The sequence below is a fragment of the Coloeus monedula genome (assembly GCF_965178545.1).
Source record: "Coloeus monedula genome assembly, chromosome: 7".
Classification (NCBI taxonomy): domain Eukaryota; kingdom Metazoa; phylum Chordata; class Aves; order Passeriformes; family Corvidae; genus Coloeus; species Coloeus monedula.
The window spans coordinates 14839618-14854225 of record NC_138787.1 but is presented as its reverse complement, the minus strand read 5'-3'; the positions used below and the strand labels follow the sequence as shown (position 1 = coordinate 14854225).

Genomic DNA, 14608 nt, shown 5'->3' with positions numbered 1-14608 from the left:
TGTTCAGCACAGGAAATAAAGGTGTTTCTTTTCCCATACTTCCAAGAAAACTGAGAAACAGTACTGCAGCCACAGAGAGTGCTTACAGTATAAGGCTGTTGTAGAATGCAAAGTAATTGCTTGGTGAGGAAACAAGTGTTTATGTGCTTTAAAAAAAGGTAATACTGCTTATGTACTCACAATTGGCAATGACTTGAAACAGAGCCCAAAACAATCAAAGATACTCATGAGCTGAATTTTTCTCCATATATAGTAGGCTATATGGTAATTTTTACAGTGTCAAAATGTTTAGCTTTTAGGCCCAGTGATTTAAGATGTTCTTAAAATGCATATCATTCTTGATCAAAATTGCAGAGCATATAATTTGTCTAATTTTTCCCTGATGTATATTATGGAACGTGCAGGAAAAAATGCTTGATGGATTTGGGAAGTGTTTTGTCTTTGATGTCAGTTCTGTTTTAATTTTATAGATACCATCACAGCCATGTTAGACTGCACAGATAGGCCTGTTCTGCAGGCAATTTTCCTTAACAGTAACTGCTTTGAGCATCTCATTCGACTGTTGCAGAACTGCAAGGTAAGTTTTCCCTTATCAGCATATTTTGAACAAAACCTGCCTTGTATTATCATTAATGAAGTAGAGGTGTCTCATGTCTGTCTTGTGGTTAAAGCAATTGATACTTAACTTTGAGTCTGAGCAAAATACCTTTACAGACCCCGCTCAGTCTCCAAAATCTGTTATGATGCTGTATCTTTGAATCAGTGCTGTATCTTTTCTTGCCTGTTAAAAACTCTCAGATGTCAGACTTTGAGCAAAGCACAGTGACCTCTAACAGTATGTCTGATTGAAAAAAATCAATCCCCCAGCCTTTTTATTTGGGTCTTTGTTGTGGGGTTTGTGGCTTTTTTTTTTTTGGTTTGTTTTATTTCTTTTATATTCTATCACTGGATTGCTAGGAAGTCACTTAACAACTGCTGCCAGAGGTCTGAATTCTAATTTCAGAGGAATGTTTTTCCATTTAAAAAAAACCTTGCTGGTGTGCCATTGTAACTGTTTCAAAATATTTGAGTCCTGTGTGTGGCTGATGTAAAATATGAGCTCAAGCTGTTAAAAATGTTCTTCAATTTTTCCTTTTCTAGATAGGATTTAGGGTTTTCATCTCAACCGCAAATGGTGGAAATTTGCAAACTTCCACTGATTGCACTGATTTCATTTTTCCTTGTGTAAAAGAACATGGATATGATGCAACACTCTCCACTATTTTGTTTCTCTTTTTCTGATATGTTAGTGACACAGCTGTTTTGAGCTCTTCTGATGCTGGGTAATTTAATGCTAGCTACAATGTGCAATTTGTTTCTAATCCATTTAGAATTTTGGATTAAAATGCATTTCAGTGCAATGATGTATTAAAAATAAATGTGTTTGGCTTATGTCTTAATTTTAATTATAATCAGTGGCAGAATGCCAGCTGACTTGAAGTGTTTTGAATAGTTTGTAGTTTTATTATCTCCTTCTGAAAAGACATTATTTGACCTTTCTATTCTCCTCCCGTGTTTGGGAATCTCTGCCTATTTTAGTACTAACCTTGTACTCTATAAGAAACTCCTTTTTTGGTTTCTTCTAAAATCATCAACAATGTGATGTTTACCTCTTCATGGAGACTCTTAGCTGTGCTCCTGCTCTCATAAACAAGTGGTGGAATTTAAGAAGGCAGGAACAGCTGCTCTATTTTTTATTGCAGCTTGCTGTTTTTATTTTTATTCTTCCTGTCTGTATGTTATAAGATATGTTCTTTTAAGGTTTTTTCCTGGGATACAGTCTCACATATCACTGTGTTGTTTAGAGATCAGTGCTGCCAGTTTGGTACACAATGTGCTTTTTTAGCCTCTCACAGGCAAAATACCCCCAAGGGTGAGAAGTGGGAGAGAAAGAAGCAGGACAGGTGTTGCAGTATATTTGTACTTCCAAATATACTGTCTCTCTATTCTTTTTCAAAGCCAAATAGCAAAGACTGATTTAGCTGTAGAATTAGGATTTCTCCTTATTAGCTGGGGGTGGAGACCCTATTTCTAGATTTTTTTCTGTCATTTGTGAAAATTGCTACTGGGGTCCTAAGCAAGCTGTGTGTGAAAAGCATGTTCTGCGTCTTGTCAGAGAGCATGAGAGTCCATACACATCTCTGAAACTCAGGAATGTATTGGATCTTCTGCAAACTTGAAATGCAAGTAATTTCTATGGAAAGGAGGGGTAAAGAAAATACATACTACTATTTCTGCTATAGATATCCCCAAGAACTTGGGGTGTTCAAGGCTACATTTCTAGTCATACTTCCTAGTCATTTGCAGTATAATGATCTTGTAAAAGGTAAATCCTTTTTTTTCATATTTGCTGGTTTTAAGGCTCATGGGCAAACTGTCTTTCCTTAACTATGCTTTAGGGTTAGAGATCTGCTCAAAAGCTTTTCAAAACTGCTTGGTTAAGTTTTGATGATCTGAATGTTGCTTTTTGCCAGTGATATCCAAAAAGAGGGACTGTAATTTAGAGGTATCAGGAGGTGCTTATTCAGTACTGAGAGTCATTTAACAAACTGTTTTGTCAGTGTTGGATCTTTTCTCATCTATTTAGCTCTCTCAGAGGTCAGACTTTGAGCAAGCACAACGACCTCTAACAGTATGTCTGCTTAAAAGCTTAAAAGAAAAAAATGGGGTTTTTTAACAGCTTTTAAATGGAAGAATTAAAATCATGTAGACATTGTAGAAAAAAAAATCAGTTTTTTGTTTTCACATGCCTTATGAGAAATGAAGTAACTCATACAAAAAGTTTTATGGGCTCTTTATTTTTGCATTGTCTGCATTTGCTTTTGTGTAATGTACATATTCTTGTTAATGTTACAGTCCTCTGAGGCATGTTACAGTTATTTTGCATTAAGTGCTCTTGGCTGTGATGTATCTTTCAAAGTGTTTCTAATTATGTGCTTTCACACCTATGTAAATCAAAGTAATATCTTAAATGTTGTCCTTTGTTTTGCCCTAATTTATGGAAGTCTATTTCTCAGGTTGTTCCTCTTCAGAGAGACTAACCTGGCAGATAATGGAACAAAACTGTGTATGTGTGGGAAAAGACAAATGCGTAGGTTTTTCCCACTAAGGGAAAGTATTTCCTTTTTCTTAAAGGAACCTCTAAAACATTTTAGTCAGGGTTTTTTTTAATATCTCAATAGAATCTTAAAACAGAAGGAGGTAAATCTTAGTTCTGACTAGGTTACAGCAAAATTTGGCACACAAATTGGCTGCAATTGATTATGAATTTGGGTGAGTTTGAAAGTTTCAAATTCAGGAACTGACAAGGAATCTAGCTACTGAACATAGAGCAGTTCCTTAGCTGAAGATGCAGTATAAGTGTATGTTTGATTTGAAGTTGTTTACCACCTGTCTGATTCTTAGGATGATGGCAGAGATATTTTGCCCTTCTTCCTGTCCTAAAGACTGTGTGCCCCAGAAATTCTGCTACTGTGCTGTTTGAAGATGAAAATATTCTGTCTAGGTATCTTCAGCTTTCACCTAGGGTGAAACATAAGTGGAAAATGGTGAAGCGTCTGTATCCATTTCCTTGTTAATGCCCCACTCTTGTCTTTATTTCTTACAAATAAATTTCTTAGAACTCTCTGTCATGTTGCATATTGTAAATGAAATCACAGGTGCTGAGCCAGAGACAAGTATAAATTCCAGATAAATCTTTCTCTTTGTCTCAGTGATTACATATTTTCATGTATTTTTTGGGGGAAAAAAGTAATTACTCTTTAGCAAAAATACAGTGTAATTTTCAGTATATTAAGAATTAACAGAAGACTAATACTAATGGACAGTTGTGTCTCACCAGTGTATGAAAGCTGTTTTTTTTCCTCCCCTATTTTTGTATGTGAAATGCAAATCCAAGGCAGCCTCCACAGATTTGGCTGCAGGTAACTGTTTAATGCAATTATTTCCATTATTCTTGTCTCTAACAGCTGTTTTTAAATGTTAACAATAAAGTGGCAGACAAGAGTGAGAAAGACCTTACCAACAAATTACTGACAGAAATGAATGAGGACCAGGTACCTACCTAAACTGTATTTTGCTTCAGTTGAAGTCAAGACACAATCACAGGAAAATTGATTCCTGTGCTTCACCTTAACCATCCTCCTTAAGCCTTCTGCAGCAAGATGAACTTAGGATGCTGCACAAATTAGCATTTCCTGGCTCTGGAAAATTATTTTCCTGATTAACAGATTGAATTCAGCCTTTGTTTTATTCATCTCCTTCAAACTGCAGATATTGGCAATAGAATGAGCATCACTTACGCTTATTTTAAGGAAAAGGTGAAGTACATGAATGGGATCCAAATAAATTCTCTTGACCTGGTGGTGATTCTTTTTCCCCTCCTTTTCCTCTTTTTTGCTCTTTGTCTCAGCACTGTGGTGTTTTGGATTCTGGGGCCTTGTTTGTGAATCTCAATGGTTGTGTTTGGTGTCCTGATTCTTTGCTTGTCATCAAGAACAAATGTTCACAAAACAATGGACAGGCTGAACCAGGGAGGTAGGAATAGCCTGTTGCTTCACTTTTCACAAATACTGTGGAAAGTTTAAAAAAATGCAAATTTTTGTATTAATTTTATAGTAGAATTATTTATTCTGATTAAAAATGTAAAAAAATGCTAAATACAAGGGATGGTAATTTACAAATTGTAATTTTTAACTAATAGCACTGGCTTTTTTGGACACAGCACAACACTCTAACCGCATGTAAATGTTTCTTCACATCTAATAGAGCTCTTCTGAGTCTTGACATTTCACTTTCATAATATGTCTGAGGTTCATATCATATTTCAGAGATGATGAAACAGCATGTTTGTTTGCACAGCGTTGCTGATTAGGTTTACTGATGGATGCAAAAGAGTTTCCAACATTTTTGTTCTTAAAACCACCATAGAAATATCAATATAAACAACAATTATAGAAAAAAACCTCAAAAGATTACTTAAATTGGAGAGAGAGGTGTTGAATCAATGCAATGAGGCTATGGGTGAGGCAGCCACCTAACTGTGCTGGTGTGACTTATCTCTTACACTTCAGGGGTGTGTGTGTGTGCTGCACTGGTGTGCAGGGCCTTGGATAGAAAACAAGTCATTTTATATGAACTGCAGGCGCTGATTTTCCAGCAGTGCACACACACACACACACACACACACACACTCCAAGAGATTTCCTAATTGTTTTCCTCCCTCACTCCCTCTTGAGGTTGTCCATTAGACGCATGAGGAAAACTTGTTTGTCCATCAGAATATTTGAGGTGCAGTTTGTGTTGCGAATGCTTCTCTCCTCTTGAAGTTGGTGGTTAGTTGTCTATTGTGATGTAATTCCTTGTAGGCTGTGGGGTTTGAAATTTTGACTGGTGGGGAGATGATTTTTGAAGCATGTTACCAAACTCTTGGTTTCCCTCGTGGCAGGAGGGCACAGCACAGATTTTGGAGCTGAACTGTCTTTGCGTGTTTGTATATGACTTCTGTACCTGCTACTTTCAGATGTTTCAGGGACACCTGGACTCCTTGGCGGTATCAACCATTCAAGCCCTCACAGCAGTAATGCACAAGTCTCCAGCTGCAAAGGTAACCGTGTCTATGCAGAGGGCTGTTTGCAGCTTCTTGATCTTGTTTCCAGTTAGTGCTTTTATCACAATATCTTGATGGATCTTGCTAATGGAGATAAGCAGATTGTGGTCACACATTCATGCCAGATAGGAGTAGTTGATTAGCATTCCTTATCCCTTTGTGTGTCTAATGGCTGGACACTGAGTCACCTTTCTACCAAAACTGGAAGATCTAAGTATAATGGTAGTTGGAACCTTTGTAAAGGAGGTACAGTTGTTACTTTTCCCATGGATATATGGGGTAGACTTAGTGGGTATTTAGAGGAATTTTCAGGCAACAGTTTGTGTTGTAGTTTTTTATGGCTTTAAACAAAGTCAGGACAGTATTGCTGTCCAGATGGTGGTCATGCCACTGCCCTGTGCCCTTCCTTGGTAGTTATTCTGGTGATTTGGTAAATGGATATGTTGTGGTTAGTTTGTGATTCTGACTGGAAGCTAAGCCCTTGGAAAAACTGTATTTATTCCTGGATTGCAGAGTTCATTGAATTAACCCTTGGCTGAATGATTCCCTGGTCTTGGTACAGGCAAAGGGATGTGACTGTACAGTGGAGGGTAAAGGAAGAGTGGCAATCATCGGATTTTGTTGCTACTTGCAGTACAGCTTAAGGGAGAGACAACAGGATCAGTTATGCTCCTCCAGAGCATTACTGAAAGTGCTTATTTTGCCACAGACTCTGGAAAGCCTGGGAAGAGTTGTATGTTGGAGGTGGGGACTAGCTGGGATTCACACAGAGTCAGTAGTTTTCAGCTGAACTTCTACTGCAACGTGTATTTTTCTTTTCATGTTTACCTAAGTAATCACCTCACTTCTGTTGAAAGATTTATTCTTTAAAAAAAAAAAAAAATTTCAACACAGAGTATAGCCAGGAGAAGAGTATTCATTCCGTATGATGTGTTGGCTGTTTATTAATTAAACTATAAATGGATACTACCATTTGAACTTTGCTGATTGATTTAATTTTTTTTTTCTTCTTGTAAAATCAATTTGTTTTCAGGAAAGCTTCCTTTAAACACTTCTCTAATTTTTTTAAAGTGTTTAGGATGGGTGGTTTATAATCTGGTCTAGAAAAATTTTTTACTGAAAGGTTAATAGTTGAATACTTCTAATTTTCAATGGAAACATTTCATGCTATAGTTTGCACTAAAAAGATGAAAAACGAAGCTATTTGTTCTTTGTGATAGTATTAACATTTGGATTATACCAAAGTAATTATGTTATTTTATAGGTAATTAATAAAATACAACTTTGAACTTTTATTTATCTGTATGCTGCAGTGAAATGCTTCTCATCTGCAGCATTCTAGAGACAGTAGAATGAGCAAGTTATCAAAAACAGATTTCTAACCTCTAATTACTGTATTCTAATTATTATGTGTCTAATACTGTGTTGAATTAGAACCTGCTGCACTAGACAAGCAATTTTTGTCCATTTTAATTGTTAGTGAGACTGGAATTTTTATCCTCAGGAGGTCTTCAAGGAGAGGATTGGCTATGCACACATATATGAGGTACTAAAATCACTGGGTCAACCCTCACGGGAATTGCTGGAAGAACTCATGAATATGGTGAGCTGTGCCTGCTTTGAATGCAGAAATGCTGGCATCTTTCAACAGTACTTCTAGCCCTATCTTACTGCATTTCATGTCTGAGTTCTCTGCTGTTTTTCAGGCTGTTGAAGGCGACCACATGGCTGTTGGGATACTAGGCATTAGTAATGTCCAGCCCTTATTGCTCCTCATCCAGTGGCTTCCAGAACTAGAATCACATGAGCTGCAGATTTTCATCTCAAATTGGTTGAGGCGAATCTGCTGCATTGACAGGCAGAGTCGTGCCACGTGTGTCAATGCAAACATGGTCATCCGGATCATCGAGACCCTCAATTCCCACTCATCGCTCCACTGTACGTGTGCAGAGAACCTGATTGCCCTGCTGGGCTCCTTGGGGAGCCAGTCCATGGGCTCGGAAGAACTGCTCCAGCTTGTGCGGCTGCTGAGGCCGGAGGAGCCCCGCGGGGCTCACCCGTACGTGGTGCCGGTGATGCGCGCCCTGCTGGCCATGGCTCGGAAGCAGGGCATGGCCAGCGCCCTGCAGTACTTCAACCTGCACCACAGCATGGCCGGCATCGCCGTGCCCGCCATCCACAGGTGGCCGGGCTCGGCATTCTCCTTCAACGCCTGGCTCTGCCTTGACCAGGACCGGGTGGACCCTGGCACGGCGGGCAAAAGCGGCAAGAGGAAGCAGCTCTATAGGTACAGTTACTGTAACTGCTACAGCCTACAGCTCAGATGTAGGCCATCTGTGCCCTGTGACATGTGGTACTCCTGCTTATCTTCATTGAAGGCAGTACCTAATGCTTAATCTGGGAAAGGAGAGCTTTCTTCTGTCACCAGAGCCAGGTTCTGTTACAGAAATAACCGTGTCGTTTCTCTGTTATGATGTCTTGTCATCTACGGTTTAAGCATCCATAACTCCAAATTGTGTTAAGGTTCATTGCTTAAACAAAACAACATTAAAAACCAAAAATCAATCCATCCAACCCCCCACCCAAAACCAGAACAGCCTTCACACAGTGTTTTGTAAAGGTAATGAACTCTGGATTTGTGTAAGAGCACAGTGAGCAGACACCTTCATGCGCTTAAACAGTGAATATTGACATGAGTGGTTCTTGATACAATTTAACTTTTTGGGTACTAACAATCAGAAGCAAACAAAATGTCTCTTTGGTCTTTTTTTTTTTTTAATATAAGAGTAACAGTCACATTATAAATATTGGCCCACCATCAAACAACTTGAGTGGATTTTCTCCTTAATGAATGTATTGTTAGGTGGTAGTTTTGGTGAAGCAAGTGCTTGATTATGTGTCTTTGTCTTTTTGCCTTTCTGTAGCTTTTTTACTGGAAGTGGTATGGGGTTTGAAGCCTTTATTACATGCTCGGGGGTATTGGTGGTTGCAGTGTGCACGAAGAGGGAGTATGCAACAGTGATGCTGCCTGACCATTGCTTTTTTGACTCTCTCTGGGTAAGATTTGATACTGACAAACACTTTGTTTAGGATTGTATTGTTAGGTCAGAAGTAAAAATTCTATTTTTTTGATTGTGTTATGAATAGTCTATTTTATAATATTTCAATAATTTATTGCCTAAGAGCAGATTTAATCTCAAATAATGCAAGCAATTTTCACATAGATTAGTTGTTGATTGAGCTAATTTATGTATGTGTTATTAGGCATTTTTTATTAAGCTTGTTACAGCATTAGAGGTTTTTTATATTACATTAACACAAGCATAAGTGGCTGTGGTGCTATATGAATAAATTAGCTGTGGTGCTGTTTCTGCCTTACCCTTTTACATTCCCATACTTGAAAACTGATGTGCATTATTATGGAAGAGCTGTATCTTTCTCTTCAAAAACCTGTTTACATGTAAACATTACGTTTAGTACTTTAAAATGGAAGCAGCAGGTGGTTTTATATTCTTGTTGATGCTTTGGATATATTTTCTTAAGTGCTTTCTTTACCAGCTTAGTAGAGATGAAGTTAAATAATTTCGTATAATAATTTCACTGCTCTTAATAATGACTTAATTATTTTTTTATTGCATAACCAGCACAACATCACTATTGTTCATGTGCCTGGAAAGAGGCCCTTTGGTCAGAGCCTGGTGTATATCTACGTCAATGGACAGCAGAAGGTCTCTGCCCCGCTTCGATTCCCTGCTATGAATGAAGTAAGTGCCCTTCTGAGCCATGCCCCTGGTAGGATGAGCTCTCAGATAGCAATGAGAGTTCAGCCAATTGCTAATAATGTTCAGCTTTGAACATTGTCCAGAATATCATTTTGGAGTGTAACTAACCATTAAGTAATGCTTGTTTAGTTATCTCAGTTTAAAAACAAAAAACTCTACCAGATGACATTGATTAAATCACGGGGTTTTCCTCAAAATAATTGCCTGAGCGTATTGACAGAATTTATGATGGCATCATAATAAGTGGCAGCTCTGCCAGGAGGATTGGTGTAACAGTACTCAGTGAGGTATATTCCCTGTTATTTTCAGTGTTTTCATTTATTTTTACTTCCATTTTTTAATGTTTCCTTAATATGCTATTCCTTATTTCTTTGGTAACTGGATAAGCATTTTACATGCAGTTAATCTAACCATTTTGGTTGTGTACACATTTAGCCTAAAAAAATACACTAGCCATCAAAATGAGTGTATGTCATGTTTGGTTCCCTTTGTAAGCATTGTTCCTTTCTTTTGTGGAACAAATTTATATTAAACTGGGCTACAACACCTGACATTCTTCCATCTTTTCTAAGTTCTAATTTGATATTTGTTAAGTATGTTGAGAAAACAGTTAAGTTGGATGCTGTAATGGTAAAATCAGTATAAAACTTAAAAATGAGAGTAAGTGTATTTTTCATTTCAAGATAAAACTGTGGATTTTGGCCCATCTGTAAAATAAGCACTATAAATCTCAAGGTAACTAGAAATAGGGCAAGTAAGCTTACCATGAGGGCGTCTATTTGAGTGGACTAACTGATGTGAAAAATGTACAGTAGTAGATGTGCTGGGCTAGTATTTTGGAATATAATCCAGAAGAGTATTTACAGAGGAGTATCTGGAGCACTGTGCTTCCTGGCTGTGCTCCTGCCAGAGGTCTTGCAGCAGTTGAGGTAACCAAATTGCTCTTAGTTGGAGAAAGGGTGTTCTCTCTGATTATGAGAAGTATATGCTTGTTTTTTTGGCCTATTGTGATGGATTGCTTGTTTTTCAGGGCATGACAAAACTTGTTGCTCTTGGTTTCATTTATTTAGTTCAGATTTGCTAGGTGCAGCCTTCAGATTTAAAGCTTAAATTTACAGTATGTGTTTTATTTTCTGTCTTCCATGTGTGACTCTCCAGTCTTTTGCCTCTTGCTGCATTGGTTCAGCTGGTCAAAGAACAACAACTCCTCCTCCATCTCAGATACCAGATCCACCTTTTTCCTCCCCAGTTATGCCCCATCGGACATCCCTTGGGGGCATTCTTGCTACAGGAAGTTGGGGTGGGGTGCTTGGAAAACCAGAGTTCATCACCAAGATGATCTCAGCAGGGACTCAGGACAGTGAATGGGGGTGTCCAACATCTTTGGAGGGCCAACTTGGATCAGTTATTATCTTCCATGAAGCACTGCAGCCTTCTCAGGTGAAAGCATTATATTTAGCAGGTAAGTGGTGGCTGTACTGGTTTTAGTGAAGTAAAAGGAAGGAGTTACAAACAAGACCCCACTAAGCTTTGCTCTACCCAGACACATAAAGAAGAACTTACAATCCAGAAGAACTGCAGAGCTGACTTAAGTGAGAGGGCTTTAAAGCAAATAAGCTTAACATTTAATAAATATGTTACAAAGTTTGATTTAAAAAGATTATGTTTGCATGAACTCATCTGTTTATCATATGTACAGACCTGCCAAAATTAAAATGTTAGGTAATAATTTCCCTTGTAAATTCTGAATTTTTGCTGCTGTTTGCTTACATGTGTTTGTAGTTGAGACTCTTCAAGTATTGCCCTTATTTTGATAGGCCACTTAAAGGTGATTTATGCTTGAGGATTTTTCCATAAAGATCAATAATTAAGCGATCATTTTAAAGAAAATACTCTGAAAGCTATGTTGTACAGTTCAGAGTGTTAAAGGTATTAAGTTCCATAATGACTTGAGGTTGTTACAGATTAGCATTAAAACACTTGCATTATTTAAAGGATATATTTTGTAGTGCTGAACAAAACTATCTTGAAGGTTACTTATTTTCTGGGCATTTAGGCTTGATGAAGAGATGAGTGACAAATATGATACAGGTATTTGTAAAGACAAACATTAGAGCTGTTTGAATGTATAACACCTCTTCTTTGTGTAGTTTTGCTTTTCCTGTAGAATATGTTCCTTTTTAAGCAGACCCTCTGAAATGAATGATTGAAGTCACAGGGACTCTACTTCAAAACATGTCTCAAATAGATATGGTTCAGACTTGTTTGTTCTTCCTACAAGTTTGGTGGTATAAAATTTGTAAAGGGCAACATTAATATCCAGTGGACTCTTAAATATATACTATATAATTTTATATACCTTTTTTTTTTAGGTCCAAACTGTTTAACTCCATGGAAGTCTCAAGAAGCTGAAGTAGCAGACCTCCCCAGTAAGGTGCTGCTTCATTATACACCAAAGGTATGAAACAGGACATCATTTCTGTTCAACTACACAGTGTGTATTTTCAGTGTTTGCACTGTGGTTTTCATGGGAAGATAAGGAGCAGTGAGAGCTTTCTTAAACTGTAGTCTTGTGCAGAGACAGTAGGTTTTGTTCATGTTAGGCAAAAGCATGGAATTATCTTGTACAATAGAGAATGTCAAATCTAAAATAACATATATTCTAGGGGTTTCACGTTGTTTAAATACTTTAATATCAACACACTGGCACAAAATCTTGTGTTCAAGCATCTGTAACTTGTTTCATAAATGATATCATGGCTTCTTCATTTGTTTAACAGGCCTGCAGAAACCCAATTTGTCTTGACCTGTCTGCAAATCTTTTACATGGAAGACTAACTGGAAACAAAGTAGTGAACTGGGACATCAAGGTAAAAGTGTTGTAAAGAGGCAGAACCTGATGTAAAAATGGCAGTGATTGTGTGCTTTCACTTAACTTTTGGAATGATGGAAGTTATTGTCATAATGCAAATTATATTCAGCAGGTACAGCATGTTTTTGTACTGAGAATTAATGGGCTAATGCTGTACCTGGAGCAATGTTGCATTTACATTACATTTATTGAGGACTTACGAGGGCCACTGCTCTTACTGTCACAGTACATGAAGATACTTTGTGGTAGCTAACTGTTCTTCATAATGTTGAATGCACGTTGTGTATTGAGAGCATTTTGTCATCTCTAGGGAATTCTTTCATGGTTTTCTTGCAGTCATAAACTCCCAAGTTAGGTTAAGTTTAGTAGGGTTATGTTAACACTTGTGAGTAGTCAGTAGAATACCACATTTTTTAATCTTGGGGTAAATGTATGAACAGATAAAAAAGACCTGCTTTTTTTTCAAGAACAGTGAACAATTGATTGTACTGGCAAACTAATTAATAAGGAAATGTTGGAGCTACACTGTACATATCCACCATGCATATCTCTACAATCACTTGCAGAGACTAATGCTAAGAAAAATTCAGACACTTAATGGTTAATTTTGCTGTGATATGAATAGTTTTAAAATACTTCAATTTGTCCTCTTTGCCCAGTAATGGGTACTTGTACTCCACAATGATCATCGTTGGATGAAGCTGGGGAAATGAGTAGGTGTCTCTGAGTAGCTTGCTAGGATCTTGATTTTGAATTGATTTGAAGTGGTTGTGAATCACTTCTAGAAATCTTGTGATTTGAATATATTATCCCTTACCACAAGAAGCATTGTTTGAATAACAGAATCCAGAATCAAGTAAATAGGAAAAGTCCTCTGAGGTCGTCAAGTCCAACCTGTGTCTGAACACCATCTTGTCAACTAGACTGTGGCACTAAGTGCTACATCCAGTCTGTCCTTAAACACCTCCAGGGACTGTCTTGTGCTATCTCTGCTTGTGAGGAGGAGGAGGAAAAAGGAAACTTTGGAGACTTGAATTTTAAGGAGAGGCTTAGAATTGATGTATGTGTAGAGTTATTTTAAAAAACAAAATAAAATTGTATTATTTTTTAACTGCCTGAAGTTGAAATCTTGCAGGAAGGTTGTTAAACCAGAGGTCTGTATAATCTTACAGTCTTCTCTTACTGCTTGCTGCAAGTAACTTAAAAATCAGAAAAATGTTTTTCCTGTTTTTCAAATATATTTAGCAGAAGATTCTTTCTAAGTTTTTGTATCCTTCAGTTTCCAGTGTTTATATGGGGGGAGGAGGAAGGAAATGTAAAAAATGTACTTTCAAAACAAGAGCTGACAGGATGGCCCATGTGTAATTGTGATGGCCAGAACTTGAGCAATCCTGGTGTTAAACAGTGTTTTAAGCTAGTTTTGAAGTGGCCTTTGAGACATTCTGATTGGTTTGTGAGTACTCCTGAATGTGGAGTAAATCTTTGTTATTGTTGAGGGGATTTTACTTCTGGTGATGTTTATCCTGCCTTTTCTCTTGATTCAGGATATGATCAATTGCATTGGTGGAATAAATGTGCTGTTTCCATTGCTGGAACAGATCAGCTTTCTTGGTGGACAGATGCATGAGAAGTCTGAAAGGGGAACTCTGCCTCCAGAAAGAGTAACTCCTGTAGAGGGTGACTGGGTGGTGTTCCCATCCACAAAGGCATCAGGTAGGAAAGTGCAGCTGAAGTGAAATAATTTTTAAGCTTGATTTTAAAAGTCTTTTTGTGAATGACAGAGAGCTGTTTATTATGTGCTGGATTTTCCAGAGTACCTATGTAAAGCTGAAAGGCTCTTTCTGTCCCTAGATACCTGACATGGATACTGAATACCAAGAGTTCAGCACTATATAAAAATAATATAATGTATTTCAAGTATAGCTATATTTAATAGCATTATTTTTCTTTTCATGATTTACTGTTACAGGTGCCAAGGTATGACATTGTTTTAATTTCTGTTCTGATTATTTTGAGAAATTATATTTGATGTAAAACCTACTAATATCAATAGGAGAAGCTTTCCTACAACTGGAGTTCTGTGTCACACAGCCACATGGAGACAGCCACCTCAGAACTGTACTATTTATTTAGCCTTTAGCCAAACTTTTATTTTCTTAAAAAAATCTTCAGGCTCCTACCTCTTCCATACATAGTCACATTTTGGATTAAAATGAAAAGAAACTGAAAGGATGCTTTAAGAATAGATTCTTTTTAAAGCTGTGCTAATATTGAGAATTAACTTTGACCTTAACAAAAACCTCTGAG

General features: G+C 37.4%; 1 protein-coding gene across 7 annotated transcripts in view; it reads left to right on the top strand.

The window, feature by feature from the left end:
• NBEAL1 (neurobeachin like 1) overlaps nucleotides 1–14608 on the top strand; it is an 80174-nt gene that overhangs the window by 27727 nt on the left and 37839 nt on the right. For all 7 annotated transcript variants that reach the window (XR_014226597.1, XR_014226598.1, XM_082285520.1 and 4 more), the window contains 10 exons: nucleotides 471–577; nucleotides 5561–5644; nucleotides 7152–7250; nucleotides 7354–7934; nucleotides 8572–8704; nucleotides 9292–9411; nucleotides 10588–10891; nucleotides 11802–11887; nucleotides 12210–12299; nucleotides 13846–14014. Coding sequence is in view for 5 of the 7 variants with exons in the window: in XM_082285520.1 (XP_082141646.1) it covers nucleotides 471–577; nucleotides 5561–5644; nucleotides 7152–7250; nucleotides 7354–7934; nucleotides 8572–8704; nucleotides 9292–9411; nucleotides 10588–10891; nucleotides 11802–11887; nucleotides 12210–12299; nucleotides 13846–14014 (1773 nt within the window). In the remaining 2 variants the exon portion in view is untranslated. The remainder of the gene's footprint in view (nucleotides 1–470; nucleotides 578–5560; nucleotides 5645–7151; nucleotides 7251–7353; nucleotides 7935–8571; nucleotides 8705–9291; nucleotides 9412–10587; nucleotides 10892–11801; nucleotides 11888–12209; nucleotides 12300–13845; nucleotides 14015–14608) is intronic.